The following is a 24,889-nucleotide window of genomic DNA, read 5'->3' on the forward strand; positions in this document are numbered from 1 at the left end:
GTGCCTGGTATCACCACACTCATAACAACCCCTTTGAGGTCGCGGTTGCTCATATTGAGTCTGTGCCAGATAACGGTAGTGCACTAAAAGTATTAACTGGAGTACTACGAGTACTCTAAATTACGGACTTGGATGACCGACTGCCCGGGCCTCCGCCATGGTGTGTCATAGCTGCAGAGTTGAATCCACTGAATCCTTAAGAGTTCCGAGACCTTTTTGGTCTCCTTAGACTCCTTTTCCTCACTTCGAACACATTTTAACATTCTGACAGTCTCTACTACTTGCTAAAATGGAATGTCAGTCTGTAACTCTTGAGCCATACATATTTTAAAATCATAATCGAGCCCTACAATGAATCTTCGGACTCGCTCTCTAACTGTAGGAACCAATATAGGTACATAGAGGGAGAATTCACCAAACCTAATAGCATATTCTGACACTGTCATGGTGCCCTGACACAACCGTTCAAACTCTGTGTGCCACGCATCCCGGAGAGTCTGGGGAACAAACGCTTTCAAACATATCTCCGAAAATTGAGCCCAAGTTGGTGGTATTGCATCGTCCGGTCTACCCTCTTCGTGAACTTTCCACCATTGATACGCTGCTCCTGACAGCTAAAATGTAGTAAAGGCAACTCCACTCACTTACACAATGCGCATGGTGTAGAGAATACAGTGACACTTTTTCTAGAAATCCCTGGGCATCCTCGATAGCTGTGCCACTGAAGGTAGGTGGACTATACCTCTTAAATCTCTCAAGTCTCTTTTGTTCTTCTTCTGATGCCTCTGGCCTAACCTCAGGCTGAACCAGAATAACAGGTTGTACTGGCACCACACCGCGAACCAGACCAATGTGAACCTGTTGCTCTAGAGTACGGGCGGTAGGAGTCTGAGATCCTCCTTCTATCTGTGAAATATTTGGTGAAACGTAGATCAATCCTGACTGAGTTAATGTACCAAACATGTTTAGGAACTGTGCTAAAGTCTCATGAAGTTTGCGGGTAACAATAGGTGTTTCCGGTACCTGTCCCCCAATCGGAGCTACTGGCGGATCCTCAACTGTTACTCTGATAGGTGCTCTAGCTGCGACACGTCCCCTTCCTCAGCCTCTAATCGGGCTTCTACCTCGGCGTTGAACTCTTGCAGCCCTAGTAGTATGCGCGGGTATTTTCTCAGCTGACCCGGTAGCATGTGTCCTCACCATTTGTTAGAGAATAGAGAAACAAAGTCTCAAATTCCAAAATCAACAAATCTGCACGATAGGTATGAAAGAAGTAGAAATTTCCTAACAGTTTGGTAGCCTCTCAAAAATAAGTACAGACGTCTCTGTACCGATCCGCAAGACTCTACTATACTCGTTCGTGACCTGTAGAATCTATGAACCTAGAGCTTTGTTACCAACTTGTCACGACCCAAAATCCCACCACAGGCGCCGTGATGGAACTTAGTCTCTAAGACTAGGTAAGCCAATTACAATCATATTTCGAGCCTTTTTTTTTTATTTCAATACAAGTGTCAAAATCAAAAGCGGAAACAAATATAACAGCCTCCCAAGACTGGTAATATTGAGTCACGAAATCTAACTGAATACATGCAATGATCTCAAGGATCGAATATACAATACTGTTCGAATAAGAGTTGACAATACAATAAAATAGAAAGACTTCAAGGGACTGCGACGACCAAGCAGCTGTACAATATAGCAGTATACAATAGTATTGGTAAACAACTAGCAGTGATAGCAACAAAAATCAACCAGTGATATAAACAGCAAGGCCACAAGAACACCATATTTATTACTCAAACAAATAAGGAACACAAGTACAACCAATTAAACAAGTCCTTCAAATATAAATCTTTCAAATATAATTCTTTCAAATAAATACTTCCTAATATATTTATTTCAAATAAATATCTTTCGGATATAAAATTATTTCAAATAAATATCTTTCGAATATAAAATTCTTTCAAATAAATATCTTTCGAATATACTTCTTTCAAATAAATATCACTATGTAACACCTCATTTCATAAACATAAAACACGAGTCTCAGCCCGCTTTCATATTTTCGTAACACGGGTCTCAGCCCACTTTCATATTTTTGTAACACGGGTCTCAACCCACTTTCATATTTTTGTAACACGGGCCTCAGCCCACTTTCATATTTCCACGGCACCTCGTGCCCATATTTCCATCAAAACCGCACGGACAACTCACGTGCCAATAATAAAAATCTTTATTTTTCCCCGGAACCTCGTGCCCACATTTCATATCTGTTGCGGCATGCGACCCGATCCCATATAACATAATCCACCCGCCAATAGCCACAGGCTAACAATTTCAACATAGATCAAACTATTATCAAGTTTACCAAAACAACAAGACAAGTTTCACAAGATATAAAAATAAACACAAAAAAAATCACAACATCACATAACAATTACCAACGCAATAACCCCACATCATCACATAAAAGTTACCAGCACAATAACCCCACATCATCACATATCATCCCTGACAATAGCTACCCATATCTCTCCTATAGCCAGTTTTTTCACTCCTATAATAGCCTCCCTTATCCCTCGGCCCTGACAATATCAATATCCACCCTTATCGCTCATATAGCCATCCTTATCTCCCCTATAATAGCCTTTGTTATCGCTCTTATAATAGCCTCCCTTATCGCTCCTTTTAATAGCCTCCCTTATCACTCCTCCCAGACAATATCCTGACACACATAACAACAGTGAAATGCCACCCTTATGCCCACATAATGTCAACAATGGAATGCCACCCTTATACGCCTCATAACAGTAACCCAAATCACACAACAATTCGCACAAAATATTATCATACCACACAATATAATCAACTCGTAATTACAAATTACCCGTAGGCCACAACCTTTCCAAAAGTACAACGAAATCAATTAATTACACAGAAAATAACCCAAGGCTCCACACAAAGTATATAAAAACCTCAAAAACAATAACAAGGATGGAAAAATAGCTCAGCACAGAAAAACGCCTTCTTTAATCCAAATTTCAGATAATTATACAAATGCCTCTTTTTAAACTTATTTAATTAATTATTTCCAAGAAATGTCAACTCAACAAACACACTGGATTCACATAAAAATCAAGGTGGAAATCACACAAAATTATCATATAAAAAGAAATTCGACAAAAAAGGATTTGAGGTATGGCAAATAGAGGATTTAATAAATGCCAAGAATTATCCAGTTTAGTACATAAAAATGCCTAAGACTTTAAACCTATAAAATATTTACATATAAGCCCGAGTACGTACACGTCACCTCGCGTACACGACTTTCAATCACATAATTTTCACATAAGACTCATTGCCTAAGGGGTAATTCCCCCACTCAAGATTAGGCAAGATACTTACCTTTTTGAAGTTAGGCCGATATCCTAAAATAGCCTTCTTTCTTGAATTGACCTCCAGACATCTCAAATCTATCCAAATTGGTTGTTTATCTTCATTAAAATTTATCGGAAATAATTCCGGATAATAAAATGTCAACTTAAAATTTCACATTAAAAAGTCAACCAAGAGTTAACACGGGGCCCGCCCCTCAGAACCCGGTAGAATTTTCACAAAATATGAACACCCATTACGATACGAGTTCAATCATATCAAATTTACCAAATTTCAATAACGAATCGACCTCCAAATCCTAAATTTTCGTTTTTGAAAGTGTTTGCAAAACTCCCATTTTCTTCCAATCAATTCACTAATAAAAGATGAAAATATTTATGGAATCATGAAATATAATGAACCGAGTAGGAAATACTTACCCCAATCCATTTGGTGAAAATCCTCTCAAAAATCGCCCAAATTCGAGTTCCCGAGCTCCAAATATATTGAAATGAGCTAAAAAAAACCATTTCTGTAACACCCCGTACATTCAAACTAGGTGTGGATATGTTAAATGGGTATTAATTTGATTTTTTAGACATATGAAGTCCTAGCGGGATGAGTATGGCTGAAAATAGTTGTTTCAGAATCAAGATGGAGAGTGAGGTGCATAAGATTCGACAAAATCAACTAAGTTTACAAAAGGTCTGTCTTCAAGAAGGATTTAATGAAATTGTGTAAGGAATTTGGGATAACGCAAAAGATGAAAGTTGTATCCCTTTGATATAGCTTTTCAACGATGTATTGTTGAGCCCGAACGGATCTCTGTGTAAAAGGTTATGTGCATTTTACAGAGCAGTGCGCAATATGCGTGCCCGGAGAGTCACGTGCGCGGCTGCGCACTTGAGGCAGTGCTACTGCCATTTTGCGTAGTCATGTGCGTGGTCAGGCCTTCAGGTGTGTGTGTGGGGGGGGGGGTGCACCTGGGGGGTCATTTTAAAGCCCTACTTCATCCCCCACACCCCCAAAACACAAAAACTTGCTATAGAAAGGGGAGCTCTCAAGAACCTAACTCCTCAAAGGTCCCTCCACCATCCAAGGTAAATTCTAATGGTGATTCTAAGTTAATTTCAATTCCCCAACACCTTATTAACATGGGTAAACCCTCCAAATCATTAGTTAATCATTAGAGAAGAAACCCTAGAACTCGTATTCAAGAGGATTGAACTTCAAAAAGGTTATGTCTTCACCCTCTAATTGATTATACCATTGAATTAATGATTATGGACTCTATGTTCATGAGATATGAGTTGATGGGTTTAATAGAAAAGCATGAAAAATTATAGGTTTGGTTTAGTGATTGTTGATTATTGGTTAAGGGTGTTATTTATCTTTGGTAAAGAAGAATGATTTTGATTATAAGAAATTTGAGATTTTAGAATTTATCTAGGAGCAAGAGAATGGCTTGTTGGGTGTAGAAACACCATTAATAAGGGCTATGAAGCTTTATGCCACCAAGTGTTTGATAAAATGCCTAAGTGACCAAAATATGACTATTGTTGCTAATTTGGAATCCCTTTGACTTGTATTGATATTAGATTAAAGTTGAAAGGGTTGGAAATGTCGTATTATGCTCAAGAGCAGGAAATTAAGGTATGTGAGGCTTACTCTCTATGTTTGGAAATGTTAATGATTCTCCCTACATTATGTCACTTTTACCACGTTACTAATTGCCTCAGAAATATAGTTACTCCTAGTTCCTTGAATAGTTGCAGAACTTCTATTCTCTAGCTTCGTAACTCGTTCATGACTTTCATTTTGAACATTGTGAAATCAGTGCGTAATCAATATTGAGTTGGGTTTGATGCCCATGAGTTTCACTCTAGACTACTCAGCATGTCATAAACAGTTGAAGTTTCAGTTTTCATAATCAGTTCATGAATACATGTCTCAGTCTAGTTCTATCCAGCATTCGAGTATCATGTAACTCAATATGATTCAGTATTTTAGTATCATGTATTGCAGTATAATTCTCATTTCCTGATTTTAAATCCCTAATGTTGAACCCCTATATTTGGGCCTGAGGCCGCAGTTTATGCTTTATGCATCTTTGGGCCTGAGGCTGCAGTTATGTATACGTATACTTGGGCCCGAGGCCGCAGGTTTTGCACATATATATTGGGCCTGAGGCCGCAGTTTATTTATTTAGATAAATAGGTGGTTCATCATTCAGAGTAGGGAGTATTCATATCCTTACTTCCTTTGTTAAGTTCAGTTATTAGTTATCAGTTACTAGTTATCATTATCATTTTAGTTATCAGTTATTAGTTATCATAATCATTTCAGTTATCAGTTATCAGCTATCAGTTTATCATTTTAGTTTCAGTTTCAATAGTTTTCATTTCAGTTCTCAGTCATCAGCTTAGTTTCAGTTTTAGTATTTATAATTCTTTCTTTCAGTTGCTTTACATACCAGTATAGTTCAAATGTTCTAACATCCCTTTTTTCCCGGGGTCTGCATCTCACGATGCAAGTAATGATTTACAGGTTGACAATTCAAAGCACTAGGATTCTCGTACCAGCTATTTGGTGATCCCCAGTTCTTTCGGGGCATTATCATTACTTTACCGTCTTAAGTATTTTCAGACAGTTAGTGTTTTCAGTGCTTCATTAGAGGCTTCATAGACAAGAGTAACAGTTAGACAAAGTCACATGCATTTAAGGTTAAGCAATGTTGCTACATATATGTTTCAGACTTATATTAGTGTTTCCGCATTTGATTTTTATCATTTAGACTTTCAGTATATCAGCATGTGTTAGTTTATCTTCCGCATTCAGTATGTTATGATATCACATGTTGATTCAGCCAGTCAGTTGGTTCGCTCGGTCACATGTAGTCAGGCACCGAGTGTCGTGTTACGTCCAGACCCAGTTTTGGGGCGTGACAAAGTTTGGTATCAAAGCACTAGGTTCAAGAGTCCTAGGGAGTCTATGAAATTATGTCCAGTAGAGTTTCCTTTATATGTGTGTGCCGGCCACTCATATAAACGGTTAACTACTAAGACATCCAGGATTGTTTTATTTCTTTTTAATCTAGATTGTGCCATTAAGCTTAGAAAAATAGGTAACATTATCTTCCTATCGAATTCCAGACGTATCGAATACCCAAACGATGGGCAAGAAAAATCCAAGGTTCTAGAGAGGATGATTTCCTATTGGGGTATAATTATGGAGTACAAGTTAGTAACAAATGAGACATGAGAGGATGTTGGAAGTGGGATGCAATGGATAGTAGTACATATTAGAGCATAACCTTACTAGAAAGTACAAAAGAAGTTATTACATTTTATGGTCATCAGTTTACATCAGTTACCAGTTATACTATCTTTTAATTAGCAAGTTTATGGTTATTCAGTATGCCAGTTATCAGTTATTCAGTTACCAAATCTCCAATTTTCAGTGTATCAAAATTCTGGTGACTGGTGAGTATACAATGATTCCTATGGGTGCTAAAAGAAAATGTAAGTAACGCTGATTATAGCAAAATCTTCACATATTTTAGGTCTGGATTAAGACCAAGACTTACCGGATGGCACAAGAAATGATTTATCAGATGATGGTATACTTTGAAGGATAAGTTTGTGCGTGGTAGTGTATTCGTATGTGTTTTACCTCCCAGAACAACTTCATTTAATTCTTGGAAATAGAGCCACAAGTTGGATGATGATAGTTCAGATGTGAGACCCTAACATTGGTCATTATAGTTTTGGACAGAAAAGAGGCTAAGGGCAAAATACCTAGTAGTTAGGAACTATTGTTATTATCAGAGTTGTATTTTTCGTACGACTCATGTATATGACTAAGAAGACATGATGTACGAAATGAGAACCAAGAGCAGTCGATATTGAATTTCAAGGAATGATTTTAAGTTGTTTAGATTTATTCAAATCAGAACTAGAAAGTACTATGTTAGTGAATTTGTATAAGAAGTGGCTATTATTGTGAGATAAAAGATATGACAGATTTCCCTTCAAATGATGTGACTGTGTTTAGGCCGGAGGTTTATAGTCTGAAGTGATTTTGAAGTGTATAGAAAGTTTGGGGTTAGATATTCCAATTTTGTTTAAGACAGATTAGAATTCCCTAAGTGTTATCCATGTACATAGTTTAGAAAAAAAAGGATAGTATGTGATCGTAGACTAGGGTCGGATGGTAAGGAAATTTAGGAATAACCTTATGCTTCACTTTAGTTATTCAAAGAAGAACAAAAAAATATGATGCTAGCATTTGTTAGTAAAAGAATAGTAAGTAAGTTTTGAGTAGATACAGTGAATTAGCAATTTCAGCAAAGCTAGTAGAAGTACAATTTGATTCACTTAGCCAGGTTAACTCTAGTGAATGCATGGCAATTTGAAATACCAAATGTTTGTTAGAACTTTAAGAGTTTAAGTTAAACTCGAAGTACAGTGATAGTTGGAAAAACATCAGCTAGGCAGTAAGAGAGCCAACTACAGAAGAATAACATTTAAGAATTATCGAAAAGGGATCTCCCCAAGATTAACAGTATGAGCAAAGTTAAATTATTAAGATTGTGTATGATAGTTGTGAATATATTTGCTTTCCATTTATGTAGGTAATATAGTTTTTCCTAGTAAGAAGAATTACTCAGAAGTAAGTCGGAAGGTGAGTCTTCATTGACGTAGAGTGCAAAGAATTACTGAAGATAAGAAAAGTTGTTCGGATCCCAACAAAAGAGAAGGATCCGTAGGTACAAGACCTTAACCTTTGGTCTAAGGGGGAGATGTGAGAATTATCAGTAAGTCCAGTTGTAGATTTGAAACTCGCATAGTTAGCATGGGATATAAAAAAAGAGAACTATAAAATCATGCCCAGTTATGTATCACTAGGGTAGTGCCATCGCATGAGACTCTAATCTTCGGAGTATAGACATAGCTTACAACAATTCTATAAGTGTTTTCAGGAAGTATTTTAAAAGGATAATCAAGTATGGGAAGTACAACTCATGATTGAGGCAGACAATAGATATATAGTGAAAGAAGTTCACCGCTTAGCAAGTCTAGGAGTTCAACTTTTGGAATCCGAAGATGGTGGCGTTGTTCTTCAGAACAGGACTTGTTCCTTCTTAGAAGCCGAAGTGAAGGAGAAACGACTTGATGGCCCCTACTTGTTGCAGTAAAAAGAGGGATTCACAAGCATAAAATGATAGCATTTGAATAAGGGGGATATGATGGTACTTTGAGGTACTAAGATGGACTATCTGTTCCAGATATAGGTAGACGTAAAGAAAAGGGTCATTTTAAAAGCCCATAATTCCAGGTATTCTACCCACCAAGGTCCCCCAAAGATGTAAAATGATCTTAAGGAGGTTTATTGGTGGACCAACATGAAAAAGAACGTCACAGACTTTCTGGCCAAGTGTCCAAATTATCAGCAAGTGAAAGTCGAGCAGCAAGAAGCCTAGTGTTTTACCACTGAATACACATACTCTTGAGGGGAGATTGTAAGTATGGACTTTATAACAGGATTATCTTACTCATTTAAAAGCACGATTTGATTGGGTGATTGTAGATCGACATACCAAGTTGGCTCACCTCTTGCCAATGAGGACTACAGATTCAGCAGAGGATTATGACAAGTTGTAAATCCAAGAAATCGACAGAGTGCATGGGACCCCGTTGTCCATCATTTTATATCATGGTGCTCAGTTTACAATAAACTTTTAGAAGTCCTTTCAGAAAGGATTAGGCACAAGTTTCCATCCTCAGAAAGATGGGCAAGGAGAGTGCATTATTCAAACACTTGAAGATATCCTTGATTTTAAAGGTAATTGGGATGATCACATACCTATCATTAAGTTTTCTAAAAATAACACCTATCATTCTAGTATCAAGATGGCACTGTGTGAGACTCTATGTGAGCGAAGGTGTAGATCACCAATTGGTTGGTTCAAAGTTGGTGAAGAGTAGTTGTTGGGACCAAATATGGTCTATCAGACTATGGAGAAAGTTAAGTTGATTCAAGAGCATTTGAAGACGGCTCAGAGCTGCCAAAAGTCCTATTCGAACGTGCGGCATAGAGACCTAGAGTTTCAAGTTGATGATTGGGTGTTTCTGAAAGTTTCGCCTATGAAAGGTGTTATGAGATTTAGTAAGAAGGGGAAGCTTAGTCCATTCTATATTGGGCCATATAGAATCTTGCGAAGGATCGGTCAATTAACTTATAAGTTAGAGCTACCACCAGAATTTGTGGCTATACTGTTACAACCCAAATTCGCATATCATAGATCACGCCGTAAGGTAGTCGACGTAAATCCAAGAAGAGATTATCTTTGAGATGATAATAAGTTAATCCTATTGGTCTTAAACGATACAAGGGTGTATAAGAGTGGTTAACAAGTATTTGAAGTTAAGCTAATCAAGGATGTTGTAACCCGTATTTTCGGATAACACGAGAGGTGATTAACTGTCCCAAGAGGTCTTGTTTTAATGTATTTGAATCATATAATATCCGCATCATAAGTCTTGAAGTCAAGTGAGTTATGAAATAAAAGTCGATAAAAGTTGTCGCAACTTAGGTTTATAATTTTACTTAAACTTTAGGTCAAATGTTACTGCATTTTACTCCCAATGTGCTTGGAATTATGGGGTTATATACCTATCAAATTGAAGATCTATGAGTCTAGTTTCCAACGCATTAAACCGTTCGTCGATACGATCTCGGAATAGAGAGATATTCGCGTTTTCGCGAGAGTGCGCCAAGCTGCTCTCTATGGGGCCCACAAAGGCGGTTTAAGACATTTGGACATATATAAGATAACTCAACCCCGTTTTAAGTCATTATTTTTCAGTATATTCAGACCTTATAACCCTAAAAACATTCTCTCAAGGTTCTCTCATGATCCAAGACCCAAACAAAGGGCAAACAACACAAATCAAATGTCGGGAATCCCGTGGTGCTAGTATGTTTCTTGTTTTTCTTGTTGTTGCTGATTTTTGTGTTGTTCCAGCTCGTGTGGGAGGTTGTTTTAAGTGCTTTATGTTCTGTAAATACACCTTAAAGTTTTTAATATCAACCCTAGGTGATTTCAAGTCTTCTAAAGTAATTCTAGTGCCGAAAAACCCGAATTAATTGCTAGTTTCGCTTCCTTGTTCTTGTGGCAGAATTGAAGGGATATTTCGTAGAAAATTAAGGTCAAATTGGAGTTGTTCTTTCTGTTTAAAGGTAAGTAACCTCTTACTCTATATATATTTAAGATTATCCAAGTTGCAGCTAAGTCGTTGAAGCTAGAACTTGTGAAATATATATCGAAAAGCTTGGTAGTAATGTTGTTGGTTGGTGGACTGTTTTGGAGGCTCAATATGATTATTAATGATGTTGTTTGGGCTGTTTGGTGATTGTATTGACTTGTGGGAAGTCATATAAATAGGGGAGGTGCTGTCCGTTTCATCGTAAAATAGGTTGTGGTCGATACATAATAGTTACGACGCTTAAACGATAATGATAGTGTCATTTATCTTATTGTAGACTAAGGAGTCGTGATATTTGCATAGCTTGAGGTTGGGCAGTATATACAAGGTATGTGAGGCTATCCCCTTCATTCTTTTGCACGACTCTGATTGTACATAATGTAATGAACGAGCTCCCAAAGATACTCTACTCTTAGAAGCTAGCAGTACTTACATTGCTGCCCTTCTTATGAAACGATTGGTATTGATGTTACTTCTCTTATTCTTATATTATCAATGTTGTTGGTAGTTCCTGATTCTTATAAGTTTCTTGATGAAGAGTTAATCCTAATAACGTGTACGAAGGATACCGACCTTACGTCACTCCGAAAGGTTCAAAATGTGATTCCAATGAGTCCAGCATGCATCATATATATGTATCTATTTTACTCTACCGAGCCGCGCTATAGTCGGCCGGGTATGGCACCTATTGTGCAACCACTGATCAGTTGGGTTTTACCGAGCTCCACGTGGCCGGGTACGATTCTACCGAGCCCTATGATGGCCGGGTACGTTTTACCGAGCCTATTATGGCCGGGTACGATATGATGATGATGATGCCCACAAAGGCATATGTTTTAAACGTTTATGTATATATATATATGTATGTATCATGTATTTCATGTCAGTAGCCCTCAGAGGTACCCAGATGTCACAGGTTGTATATTCCCTATCACTGTTTACATTATTGTTCTTACTTATGCTATTCTGCCTTACATACTCAGTACTTTATTCGTACTGACGTCCTTTTTATTTGTGGACGCTGCATGTCGTGCTGCAGGTCCTGATAGACGGGTAGACGCAGCTCCCCCATCACAGTAGGCTATCCGGTTCAGCGTTATTGGCAAGATCCTTTCTCCGGACTTGCCGTGGTCTTGGTATGCATTTTTGTTATAGACCTTATGGGTATGTCGGGGCCCTGTTCTGGCAATGTTGTAGCACTTATGTTCTTTTAGAGGCTCATAGACAGGTGTCGACTCATGGTAGCTCGTACCTTATATATAGTTTCTTGACAGTCTTGTCGTCCCATGTTATGTATGTTCATGACATTATCTTTCATTGTTGGATGTTCATGATCCATGTCTACCATTTATATTGATCTTGTCGGCCCTTAAAGATAATAAGGAAGGTTAGATAAAATGTACATTGGTGCTCGGCAAGTATGGCCCGGGTGCTAGTCATGACCCTCCAGTTGGGTCGTGACAAACTTGGTATCAGAGCAAGTCTGTCCTAGGGGTTGTCTATGAGCCGTGTCTAGTAGAGTTTTGATTATGGATGTGTAGCGCGCCACATTTATAATCAGGAGGCTACGTGACATCTAGGGTTGTTACCTTCTTCCTGAATCTAGATCGTGCGTAGAGTTGAGTCGTAAGTGTTCATATCTAATATTCACCTTGTTTTCTTTTAGCGATGCCTTCGACTAGGAAGCAAGCGATTAGTAAACGGCTTGATACAGCTGTAGGAGAGGGTAACATTCAGGTGCCTCCAGCCATAGCAGGCCAAAGTGAGCCTCAGAGTGAGATGCCGTCTCATACCTCTCTGTCTCCTCCAGAGGATATTAGGAGGCACCCAGTACATCCAGTTCCTCCGTCTGGCACTACAGACCACGATATGCGCAGTGCAGTGCAGTTGTTGAGTAGCTTAGTAGCTGCTCAGGCTCAGAGGCAGAATACCGGTGCTGCTGATAAACCGGTTAGTGCAGGAGTTCGTGATTTTATTAATCTAGACCCTCCAGTGTTTACCGGATCAAGCCCCAAGGAGGACCCGCAAACATTTATTGATCAGGTTCATTGTACATTGCGTGTTATGCATGCTAGTGATACAGAGGCAGTAGAGTTGGCTTCTTATCGGTTATGGGATTTAGCGATTTTATGGTATGATAGTTGGGAGAGATCTAGGGGTCCGAACGCTCCTCCAGCCGTGTGGAAGGAATTTTCTGAGGCCTTTCTTCATCACTACTTACCAGCTGAGATACGATGAGCTAGAGCTGATAAGTTCTTGAACCTTCGACAGGGTAATATGAGTGCATGAGAGTATAGTATATAGTTTGATTCTTTATCAAGGTATACTCCCCATATGGTGGCCGAGATGAGTGATAGGGTGACCACATCTGATAAATGAGTGCACAACAGCCTCCTTGGTAGAGGGCATGGATATTTCCCGTATTCAGGCTTATGCCCAGACCCTTCAGGATCATAAGTTATATGCTAAGCTCTCTAAATGTGAATTCTTGCTGAACTCAGTAGCATTCCTTGGCCATGTGATATCTGATGCGGGTATTAGTGTCGACACTCAGAAGATCGATGCAGTGAAGAATTGGCCGAGACCTACAACACCGTCAGAAGTCCGCAGCTTCCTGGGGCTAGCAGGATATTATAGGCGGTTTGTAGAAGGGTTTTCCTCTATATCAGCACCATTGACTAAGTTAACACAGAAAACTAAGTTCCAGTGGTCTGATGCTTGTGAACATAGTTTTCAGGAGCTAAAGAATCGATTGACATCCGCGCCAGTGCTCACTCTCCCAGAAGGAACAGAAGGTTATGTGGTATATTGTGATGCCTCAGGTATAGGTTTGGGGTGCGTATTGATGCAACGTGGGAAGGTGATTGCTTATGCATCAAGACAATTGAAGAAGCATGAAAAGAATTACCCGACTCATGATTTGGAATTGGCTGCAGTAATATATGCTTTGAAGATATGGCGGCACTACTTATACGGCGTCCATGTTGATATCTACACAGATCACAAGAGTTTACAATACATCTTCAAGCAGAAGGAGTTGAATTTGAGGCAGCGTAGGTGTCTTGAATTACTGAAAGACTACGACATCGAGATATTGCACCATCCTGGTAAAGCCAATGTTGTGGCAGACGCTCTCAGCCGTAAGTGAATGGGAAGCTTAATACATATTGAGGCAGGTAGACAAGGGTTGACCAAAGAGCTTCACCTGCTGGCCAATATGAGAATCAGATTGTTGGACTCTGATGACAGAGGTGTTACTGTACAGAATACAGTAGAATCATCTTTGGTAGCCAAGGTAAAAGCACGGCAATATGAAGATCCTACCTTAGTAAGATTGAGAGAGGGAATTCAGCAGTGTAAGATTACAGCTTTCAAGATCGGAGGAGATGGGACACTAAGATACCAGGGCCGATTATGTGTACCTAGTGTGGCAGGGTTGCGAGAGAAGATTATGATTGAGATTCACCAGTCCCGATATTCTATCCATCCTGGCTCGACAAAGATGTATCATGACGTTAAGGAGCAGTATTGGTGGGATAACATGAAGAAGTCTATTGCAAAATTTGTAGCCCAGTGTCCTAATTATCAACAAGTAAAGATCGAGCATCAGAAACCCAGTGGATTGATTCAGAATATAGAGATTCCGACCTACAAATGGGAGGTGATTAATATGGACTTCATTATTGGATTACCTCGCTCTTATCATAAGTTTGACTCCATCTGGGTGATAGTTGATCGACTTACAAAATCTGCCCATTTTCTACCAGTTAAGACAACTTACACGGCTGAAGATTATGCGAAGTTGTATATCAAGGAGATTGTTAGGCTTCATGGTGTGCCGGTATCTATTATATCAGACCGAGGAGCTCAATTTACGGCTAACTTTTGGAGGTCTTTTCAGAAGGGTTTAGGCACACAAGTAAATCTCAGCACTGCATTCCATCCGCAGACTGACGGACAGGCTGAACGTACCATCCAGATGCTTGAAGATATGCTACGAGCATGTGTTCTAGATTTCAAGGGGAATTGGGATGACCATCTGGCACTTATAGAATTTGCCTACAATAATAGCTATCATTCCAGTATTAAAATGGCCCCGTATGAGGCACTGTACGGGAGGAGATGTAGATCACCAGTTGGATGGTTCGAAGTCGGTGAGACAGAATTATATGGGCCAGATTTGATTCACCAAGCCATTGAGAAGGTGAAAGTGATACAAGAGCGACTGAGGACGGCACAAAGCAGGCAAAAGTCTTATTCCGACGTCCGACGTCGTGATCTGGAATTTAAGGTTGGTGATTGGGTTTTCCTGAAGATCTCGCCGATGAAGGGTGTTATGCGTTTTGGGAAGAAGGGTAAGTTGAGTCCGCGGTATATTGGGCCGTACAAAATTCTTCGACGAATTGGACAGGTTGCTTACGAGTTAGAATTGCCATCTGAATTGGAATTTGTCCACCCGGTATTCCATGTATCTATGTTGAGGAAATGTATTGGAGACCCTTCTCGGGTCATCCCTATCAAAGATGTACAAGTTACAAAGGATCTATCATATGATGAAGTGCCAGTGGCTATATTAGATCGACAAGTCCGCAAGCTGAGAACAAAGGATGTAGCTTCCGTGAAAGTATTATAGAGGAACAAGAATATAGAAGAAATGACATGGGAAGCAGAAGAGGAGATGAAGTCTAAATACCCTTACCTATTCCAGAGTGAAGATAACGAGGATGCCGGGGGAAAGAAGGACGCATTATAAGGTGAAACGGCTCTATGAGATAAGCAATAGCTTGTGAATACTCTTTTTTTAAATACAAAATGGTGATATGCAGATAATGTACATATCCATAATGCTTTGTATAGTCTTGTATGGCCATAGGTTGGGTTTAACTGCTTGCAAGTTTGGCTAGTGTCCATTTTATAAGGGAAACTCAGCCGGAAATCTCCGTCGGAATCCACGATGAGTTAGACACCCCATAAACCCTTACATTCGAGGACGAATGTTCCTAAGGGGGAGAGGATGTTACAACCCAAATTCGCATATCATAGATCACGCCGTAAGGTAGTCGACGTAAATCCAAGAAGAGATTATTTTTGAGATGATAATAAGTTAATCCTATTGGTCTTAAACGATACAAGGGTGTATAAGAGTGGTTAACAAGTATTTGAAGTTAAGCTAATCAAGGATGTTGTAACCCGTATTTTCGGATAACACGAGAGGTGATTAACTGTCCCAAGAGGTCTTGTTTTAATGTATTTGAATCATATAATATCCGCATCATAAGTCTTGAAGTCAAGCGAGTTATGAAATAAAAGTCGATAAAAGTTGTCGCAACTTAGGTTTATAATTTTACTTAAACTTTAGGTCAAATGTTACTGCATTTTACTCCCAATGTGCTTGGAATTATGGGGTGATCTACCTATCAAATTGAAGATCTATGAGTCTAGTTTCCAACGCATTAAACCGTTCGTCGATACGATCTCGGAATAGAGAGATATTCGCGTTTTCGCGAGAGTGCGCCAAGCTGCTCTCTATGGGGCCCACAAAGGCGGTTTAAGACATTTGGACATATATAAGATAACTCAACCCCGTTTTAAGTCATTATTTTTCAGTATATTCAGACCTTATAACCCTAAAAACATTCTCTCAAGGTTCTCTCATGATCCAAGACCCAAACAAAGGGCAAACAACACAAATCAAATGTCGGGAATCCCGTGGTGCTAGTATGTTTCTTGTTTTTCTTGTTGTTGCTGATTTTTGTGTTGTTCCAGCTCGTGTGGGAGGTTGTTTTAAGTGCTTTATGTTCTGTAAATACACCTTCAAGTTTTTAATATCAACCCTAGGTGATTTCAAGTCTTCTAAAGTAATTCTAGTGCCGAAAAACCCGAATTAATTGCTAGTTTCGCTTCCTTGTTCTTGTGGCAGAATTGAAGGGATATTTCGTAGAAAATTAAGGTCAAATTGGAGTTGTTCTTTCTGTTTAAAGGTAAGTAACCTCTTACTCTATATATATTTAAGATTATCCAAGTTGCAGCTAAGTCGTTGAAGCTAGAACTTGTGAAATATATATATCGAAAAGCTTGGTAGTAATGTTGTTGGTTGGTGGACTATTTTGGAAGCTCAATATGATTATTAATGATGTTGTTTGGGCTGTTTGGTGATTGTATTGACTTGTGGGAAGTCATATAAATAGGGGAGGTGCTGTCCGTTTCATCGTAAAATAGGTTGTGGTCGATACATAATAGTTACGACGCTTAAACGATAATGATAGTGTCATTTATCTTATTGTAGACTAAGGAGTCGTGATATTTGCATAGCTTGAGGTTGGGCAGTATATACAAGGTATGTGAGGCTATCCCCTTCATTCTTTTGCACGACTCCGATTGTACATAATGTAATGAACGAGCTCCCAAAGATACTCTACTCTTAGAAGCTAGCAGTACTTACATTGCTGCCCTTCTTATGAAACGATTGGTATTGATGTTACTTCTCTTATTCTTATATTATCAATGTTGTTGGTAGTTCCTGATTCTTATAAGTTTCTTGATGAAGAGTTAATCCTAATAACGTGTACGAAGGATACCGACCTTACGTCACTCCGAAAGGTTCAAAATGTGATTCCAATGAGTCCAGCATGCATCATATATATGTATCTATTTTACTCTACCGAGCCGCGCTATAGTCGGCCGGGTATGGCACCTATTGTGCAACCACTGATCAGTTGGGTTTTACCGAGCTCCACGTGGCCGGGTACGATTCTACCGAGCCCTATGATGGCCGGGTACGTTTTACCGAGCCTATTATGGCCGGGTACGATATGATGATGATGATGCCCACAAAGGCATATGTTTTAAACGTTTATGTATATATATATGTATGTATCATGTATTTCATGTCAGTAGCCCTCAGAGGTACCCAGATGTCACAGGTTGTATATTCCCTATCACTGTTTACATTATTGTTCTTACTTATGCTATTCTGCCTTACATACTCAGTACTTTATTCGTACTGATGTCCTTTTTATTTGTGGACGCTGCATGTCGTGCTGCAGGTCCTGATAGATGGGTAGACGCAGCTCCCCCATCACAGTAGGCTATCCGGTTCAGCGTTATTGGCAAGATCCTTTCTCCGGACTTGCCGTGGTCTTGGTATGCATTTTTGTTATAGACCTTATGGGTATGTCGGGGCCCTGTTCCGGCAATGTTGTAGCACTTATGTTCTTTTAGAGGCTCATAGACAGGTGTCGACTCATGGTAGCTCGTACCTTATATATAGTTTCTTGACAGTCTTGTCGTCCCATGTTATGTATGTTCATGACATTATCTTTCATTGTTGGATGTTCATGATCCATGTCTACCATTTATATTGATCTTGTCGGCCCTTAAAGATAATAAGGAAGGTTAGATAAAATGTACATTGGTGCTCGGCAAGTATGGCCCGGGTGCTAGTCATGACCCTCCAGTTGGGTCGTGACATATACAGCCATTATTTCACGTATCATGCTATAGCATTAAAGTTTCTAGTACTTAGTTACTCATGTCAGTTCAGTACTCAGACACTCATGTCAGTTCAATACTCAGATACTTATATCAGTACAATACTCAGCTACTCATGTCAGTACAATACTTAGATATTCATGCCAGCATAGTACTCAGATTACTCAAATATTCGTATATCTATGGTAGTTCAGTATTCACGTATCCATGGCAAACCAATATTCAGTCAATGCAGTAGTCATTCAGTTCAGTATCTCAATAGTTGAGTAGTCATGTATTCATTCATTTTAGTATGCAAGTGCTAATAAAATTTTATGCTTCCACCAGACCCGTTTAAGGTCCAGAGTTAGCAGAAGTTACAATCACGACAATCATTCGAGGACCAATGATCCCAAGGGGGAGATAATGTAATACCCCGTACATTCGGACTAGGTGTGAATATGTTAAATGGGTATTAATTTGATTTTTCAGACATATGAAGTCCTAGCGGGATGAGTATGGGTGCAAATAGTTGTTTCATAATCAAGATGGAGAGTGAGGTACATAAGATTCGAAATAATCGAATAAGTTTACAAAAGGTTCATCTTCCAGTAGGATTTAGTGAACATGTGTAATACATTTAGGATAACGCAAAAAATGAAAGTTGTAACCCTTTAAAATAGCTTTCCAATGATATATTATGGAGCTCAAACAGATCTCTGTGTAAAATGTTACGTGTGTTTTACAAAGCAGTGTGCAATATTTGTGCCCAGGCGCGCACCCGGAGGGTCATGTGCGAGGCCGCGCACTTGAGGCAGTGCTACTGCCATTTTGCATGGTCAGGTGCACGGTCAGGCCTATAGGTGCGTGGGGGCGCACCTGGGGGGGAGGTCATTTTAAAGCCCTACTTCGTCCCCCACACCCCTAAAACACAACTTTGCGGGGAGATCTCAAGAACCTAACTCCTCAAAGGTCCCTCCACCATCCAAGGTAAGTTCTAATGGTGATTCTAAATTAATTTCAATTCCCCAACACCATATTAACATGGGTAAACCCTCCAAATCATTAGTTAATCGATTGGGGCATCATTGTTGAGATAAGGAACCCTAGAACTTGAATTCAAGAGGATTGAACTTCAAAAAGGTAATGTCTTCACCCTCTAATTGATTATACCATTGGTTTAATGATTATAGACTCTATGTTCATGATATATGAGTTGATGGGTTTGAAAGAAAAGAATGAAAAATTATAGGTTTGGTTTGTTGATTGTTGATTATTGGTTAAGAGTGTTGTTCTATCTTTGGTGAAGAAGAATGATTTTGATTATAAGAAATTTGAGATTTTAGAATTTATCTAGGAGCAAGAGAATGACTTGTTTGGTGTAGAAACACCATTAATAAGGGCTATGAAGCTTTATGCTACCAAGTGTTTGACAAAATGCCTAAGTGACCAAAACATGACTATTGTTGCTAATTTGGAATCCCTTTGATTTGTATTGATATAGATTAAAGTTGAAAGGGTTGGAGAATGTTGTATTATGCTCAAGAGCAGGAAGTTAAGGTATGTGAAGCTAACTCTCTATGCTTGGGAATGTTAATGATTCTCCCTACACTATGTGTTTTTACCACGTTACTAATTGCCTCAGAAATATAGTTAAGCCTAGTTCCTTGAATAGTTGCAGAACTTCTATTCTCTAGCTTAGTAACTCGTTCATGACTTTCATTCTGAACGTTGTGAAATCAGTGTGTGATCAATATAGACTTGGGTTTGATGCCCATTAGTCTCAGTCTAGATTACTCAGCATGTCATAAACAGTTAAAGTTTCAGGTTTCATAATCAATTCATGAATACATGTCTCAATCTAGTTCTATCCAGCATTCGAGTATCATGTAACTCAATATGATTCAGTATTTCAGTATCATGTATTGCAGTATGATTCTCAGTTCCTGATTTTAAATCCCTGAATGTTGACCCCTGTATTTGGGCCTGAGGCCGCAGTTAATGCTTTATGCATCTTTGGGCTTGAGGCCGCAGTTTATGCATCTTTGGGCATGAGGCTGCAATTATGTATACATATACTTGGGCCCAAGGCCGTAGTTTGTGCACATATATATTGGACCTGAAGCCGCAGTTTATTTATTCAGATAAACAGGTGGTTCATCAATCAGAAGAGAGAGTATTCATATCCTTACTTCCTTTGTTAAGTTCAATTATCAGTTATCAGTTACTAGTTATTATTATCATTTTAGTTATCAGTTATTAGTTATCATTATCATTTCAGTTATCAGTTATCATTTTAGTTTCAGTTTCACTAGTTATCATTTCAGTTATCAATTATCAATTCTCTATCATCAGCTTAGTTTCAGTTTTAGTATTTATAATTCTTTCTTTCAGTTGTTTTACATACCAGTTCAATTCAAATGTACTGATGTCCCTTTTTGCACAGGGACTGCATCTCACGATGCAGGTAATGATTTACAGGTTGACAATTAAGAGCGCTAGGATTCTCGTACCAGTTATTTGGTGATCCCTAGTTCTTTCGGGGCATTATCATTACCTTACCGTCTTCAGTATTTTCAGACAGTCAGTATTTTCAGTGCTTCATTAGAGGCTTCATAGACTAGAGTAACAGTTAGACAGAGTCACATGCATTTAGGTTAAGCAATGTTGCTACATATATGTTTCAGACTTATATTAGTGATTCCGCATTTGATTTATATCATTTAGACATTAAGTATATCAGCATGTGTTAGTTTATCTTCCGCATCCAGTATGTTATGATATCACACGTTGATTTAGCCAGCCAGTTGGTTCGCTCGGTCACATGTAGTCAGGCACCGAGTGCCGTATTACGTTCAGGCCCAGGTTCGGGGCGTGACATTTTCCCATTACCAAAGGTCCTTTGCCCATCACTAAAAGTCCATTTTTCGTCACTAAAGGTCCGCACCAGTACCTGCTTGCACCAATATTTTTTTATTTTACAAAAAAGGCTTTAACTCCATCATACGAACTCGGAATTTGATGATTCTTATTCCTATGAGTCACAAAAAATAATAATATAAACATAGTCATTCAATCGAAACTCAATTCAGAGCTCATTTGCTCAATGCGATACCAATTTCGCTCGTTAGACAATTAACTCATATTTTGCGCTAAAAACCCAATCGCGACTTGATGAAATTAGACCAAACATTCCAGATCATTCCTATAATTCATTATCAAACTCTCGAAAGTCTCGAAATCGAATTTCGATCTCTAGAACTAAAAATGGACCTTTGGATCATTACATGCTTATGTTCAAAACACCAAACTCTTCCAAAAATGCTTCCCGAACATCCTATAGTGTATCAACCATAACCAAAGGGCTACAACTTTCATTTTTGGATCATTGCCAAATTCCTTATAGATTACGAGATATAAGCTTCCAAAGTCAGCCTTGTGCAACAGAAATTTCTGCGTTGCACACTACCAGGCAAAACAACTGTAGTACCAGGCTTCAGTTAATCATATATACCTTTCTGTACAAATGTCCAAATGATGAATGGTTTACATTTCTTGAAATTAGACTCAAAGGGCTATAAATTTTATTGTTGGATCATCTCCAAATTCCTTACAGATTACTAGATATATACTTCCAAAGTCAGCCCTGTGCAGCAGAAATTTCTACGATGCACACTGCTGTAGCCAAAAACCAGTAGTTAAAAATGGCCTAGAAATGGTCTGAAACTACTCCGAAACTCACCCGAGCTCCTCGGGACCCCTGTCTGAACATACCAACAAGTCTCAAAATATATTACGGACTTAGTCGAGAAGTCAAATCACATCAAATAACACCAAAACAACGAATCACACCTTGAATCAAACTTATGAGTTTATGAAATTTTCCATATTTTATATCTTGTGCCGAAACGTATAAAATCAATCCGGAATGAATTCAAATTTTGCATGCAAGTCATAAATGACATACTGGAGCTGTTACAATTTCCAGAGTATAATTTCAACCCCGATATCAATAAAGTTAACTCCCGGTCAAACTTTCTAAAAATCTTCCATTTTCCAACTTTCACCATTTAAAGGCAAAACCAATTACGGACTTCCAAATAAATATCTGGACACACTCATAAGTCAAAAATCACCATACAAACCTATTGACATCATCAAAATTCCATTCCGGAGTCATTTGCTCAAAAGTCAAACTCCGATAAACTCTTTTCCTTTACGCTTCAACAATAAGAATTGTTCTTTCAATTTAGTCTCGTATCATCCGAAAATCAAACTCGACCATACATACAAGTCATAATGCACATTACATAGTTTTTCGGGACCTTAAGCTGTGTAAGGGGACGTCAATTCTCAAAATGACAAGTCGGGTCGTTACATTCTCTCCCTCTTAAACAAACGTTCATCCTCGAACGTGCCAAGAATCTTTCTGAGGACATTAACTTACTAAGTGTATTATTATACACACACTCGCGGGTAATTCTATGTAACTTTAAATTTAACCTGGATCCGACAATGCCATCTCAATTGAAGATTATTTCTCCCATCCATACTTATAAACTTTAAAACAAAATTTATTACACTCCAAACATTTTAAAAAGTCCCGATTTTCACATCAACACACGGTATTAGTCACAACTGGTTGTAGCATCTCGTGCCTACGCACACATCATACGTATGCCCATAACCACATCTCTGGTCATAATAATTATTTATAATTAATTCCAGCATCCTCATTTAACCTCATATTAATCAAACCCTCATTCCAAATTTTTACAATACTGTCAGCAAATCGCGAGGCATGAAGACCTCATAATTATTTACTCGAATTAACGAGTCACATTTAACGCCACATGGGCACTCACATCGTAGGCTAAAACTCAATAATTGCAACACGAATATGGCTAAATTTGCACAGAAAAACACATACAAGAATTATCAAACAAGCCCAGCAGGCATAACTCCCTATCTGTATTATATTGTAAATATTTTCACAAGGGAGAATTTAAAACATATGAATTTTATCATGATATATTTGTGGTTAAATTCATATGTTTTAAATTCTCCCTTGTGAGAGTAACAGTTGGTCTCCTTAGACTCATTTTCCTCACTTCGAGCACATTCTAACATTCTCGCAGTCTCTACTACTTGCTGAAGTGGAATGTCAGTCTGCAACTCTTGAGCCATACATATTTTAAAATCATAATCGAGCCCTTCAATGAATATGTGGACTAACTCTCTAACTGTAGGAACCAAGATAGGTGCATGGACGGGTAACTTACTGAACCTGATAACATATTCTGACACGGTCATGGTGCCCTGACGCAACCGTTCAAACTCTGTGTGCCACGCATCCTGGAGAGTCTGGGGAACAAACTCTTTCAAGAACATCTCCGAAAAATGAGCCTAAGTTGGTGGTATTGCATCGACTGGTCTACCATCTTCATAAACTTGCCACCATTGATACGCTGCTCCTGACAGCTGAAATGTAGTAAAGGAAACTCCGCTCACTTCCACAATACCCATGGTGCGGAGAATATGGTGAAACTTTTCTAGAAATCCCTGGGCATCCTCGGTAGCTGTGCCACTAAAGGTAGGTGGACTATACCTCTTAAATCTCTCAAGTCTCTTTTGTTCTTCTTCTGATGCATTTGGCCTGACCTCGGGCTAAACCGGAATAACAGGCTATATCGGCACCACACCCGGAACCTGACAAATGTGAACCTGTTGCTCTTGAGTACGGGCGGTAGGAGTCTGAGCTCCTCCCCCTATCTGTGAAATATCTGGTGAAACGGAGATCAATCCTGACTGAGTTAATGTATCAAACATGTTTAGGAACTGTGCTAAAGTCTCCTGAAGTCCGGGGGTAACAATAGGTGCTTCCAGAACCTGTCCCCCAACCGAAGCTTCTGGCGATTTCTCAAATGTTACTCTCACAGGTGCTCTAGTTGCGACACATGCCCTTCCTCGGCCTCTACCTCGGCTTTTACCTCGACCCCGAACTCTTGCAGCCCTAGCAGTATGCGCGGGTGTTTGCTCAGCTGACTCAGTAACACGTATCCTCGCCATTTATTAGAGAATAGAGATACAAAGGCTCAAATTCAAAAATCAACAAATCTGCACGATAGGAATGAAAGAAGTAGAAATTTCCTAACAGTTTGGTAGCCTCTCGAAGATAAGTACAGACTTCTCCGTACCGATCCGCAAGACTCTACTAGACGCATTCGTGATTCGTAGAACCTATGAACCTAGATCTCTGTTACCAACTTGTCACGACCCAAAATCTCACCACAGGCGTCGTGATGAAACTTAGTCTCTAAGACTAGGTAAGCCGATTACAATCACATTTCAAGCCTTTTTTTATTTCAATACAAGTGTCAAAACCAAAAGCGAAAACAAATATAACAACTTCCTAAGACTGGTAATACTGAGTAAGGAACTATATCTGAATACATGCAATGATCTCAAGGATCGAATATACAATATTGTTCGAATATGAGTTGATAATACAATAAAATAGAAAGACTCCAAGGGACTGCGACGACCAAGCAACTCTACCTTAGATCCTTGCGATCAACACACTAACTCTTCTCGAGTCCGATATCTCCAATATTTGGCTCTGCACAAAAATGTGCAGAAGTGTAGTATGAGTACACCACAGTCGGTACGCAGTAAGTATCAAGACTAACCTTGGTGGAGTAGTGATGAGTTACAGTCAAGACACTCACTAGTCAAATAACCTGTGCAATATAGCAGTATACAATAGTACTAGA

At 39.0% G+C, this 24,889-nt stretch overlaps 1 protein-coding gene across 1 annotated transcript; it reads right to left on the bottom strand.

Annotated features, from left to right (window-relative positions):
• Positions 1-284: 284 nt before the first annotated feature.
• On the bottom strand, positions 285-24,185 carry LOC138904440 (uncharacterized). The gene is made up of 3 exons (XM_070192938.1): positions 23,841-24,185; positions 796-942; positions 285-614 (listed from the first exon to the last, which is right to left on the bottom strand). Exons 1-3 carry the CDS (start codon positions 24,183-24,185, stop codon positions 285-287), a joined length of 822 nt encoding a protein of 273 aa, XP_070049039.1.
• Between the last annotated feature and the right edge of the window lie 704 nt (positions 24,186-24,889).

The sequence above is a fragment of the Nicotiana tomentosiformis genome, chromosome 2, assembly GCF_000390325.3.
Source record: "Nicotiana tomentosiformis chromosome 2, ASM39032v3, whole genome shotgun sequence".
Taxonomy (NCBI): Eukaryota; Viridiplantae; Streptophyta; class Magnoliopsida; order Solanales; family Solanaceae; genus Nicotiana; species Nicotiana tomentosiformis.

What these genes read in the sequence shown, in the direction of transcription:
- LOC138904440 (XM_070192938.1), bottom strand. Translation starts at nt 24,185, where the DNA reads ATGGCGAGGATACGTGTTACTGAGTCAGCTGAGCAAACACCCGCGCAT. An exon ending in CCCGTACTCAAGAGCAACAG is followed by an intron (nt 943 to 23,840) that starts GTTCACATTTGT and finishes ACATTAACTCAG; the next exon opens with TCAGGATTGATCTACGTTTC. An exon ending in TTATTCTGGTTCAGCCTGAG is followed by an intron (nt 615 to 795) that starts GTTAGGCCAGAG and finishes ACTACATTTTAG; the next exon opens with CTGTCAGGAGCAGCGTATCA.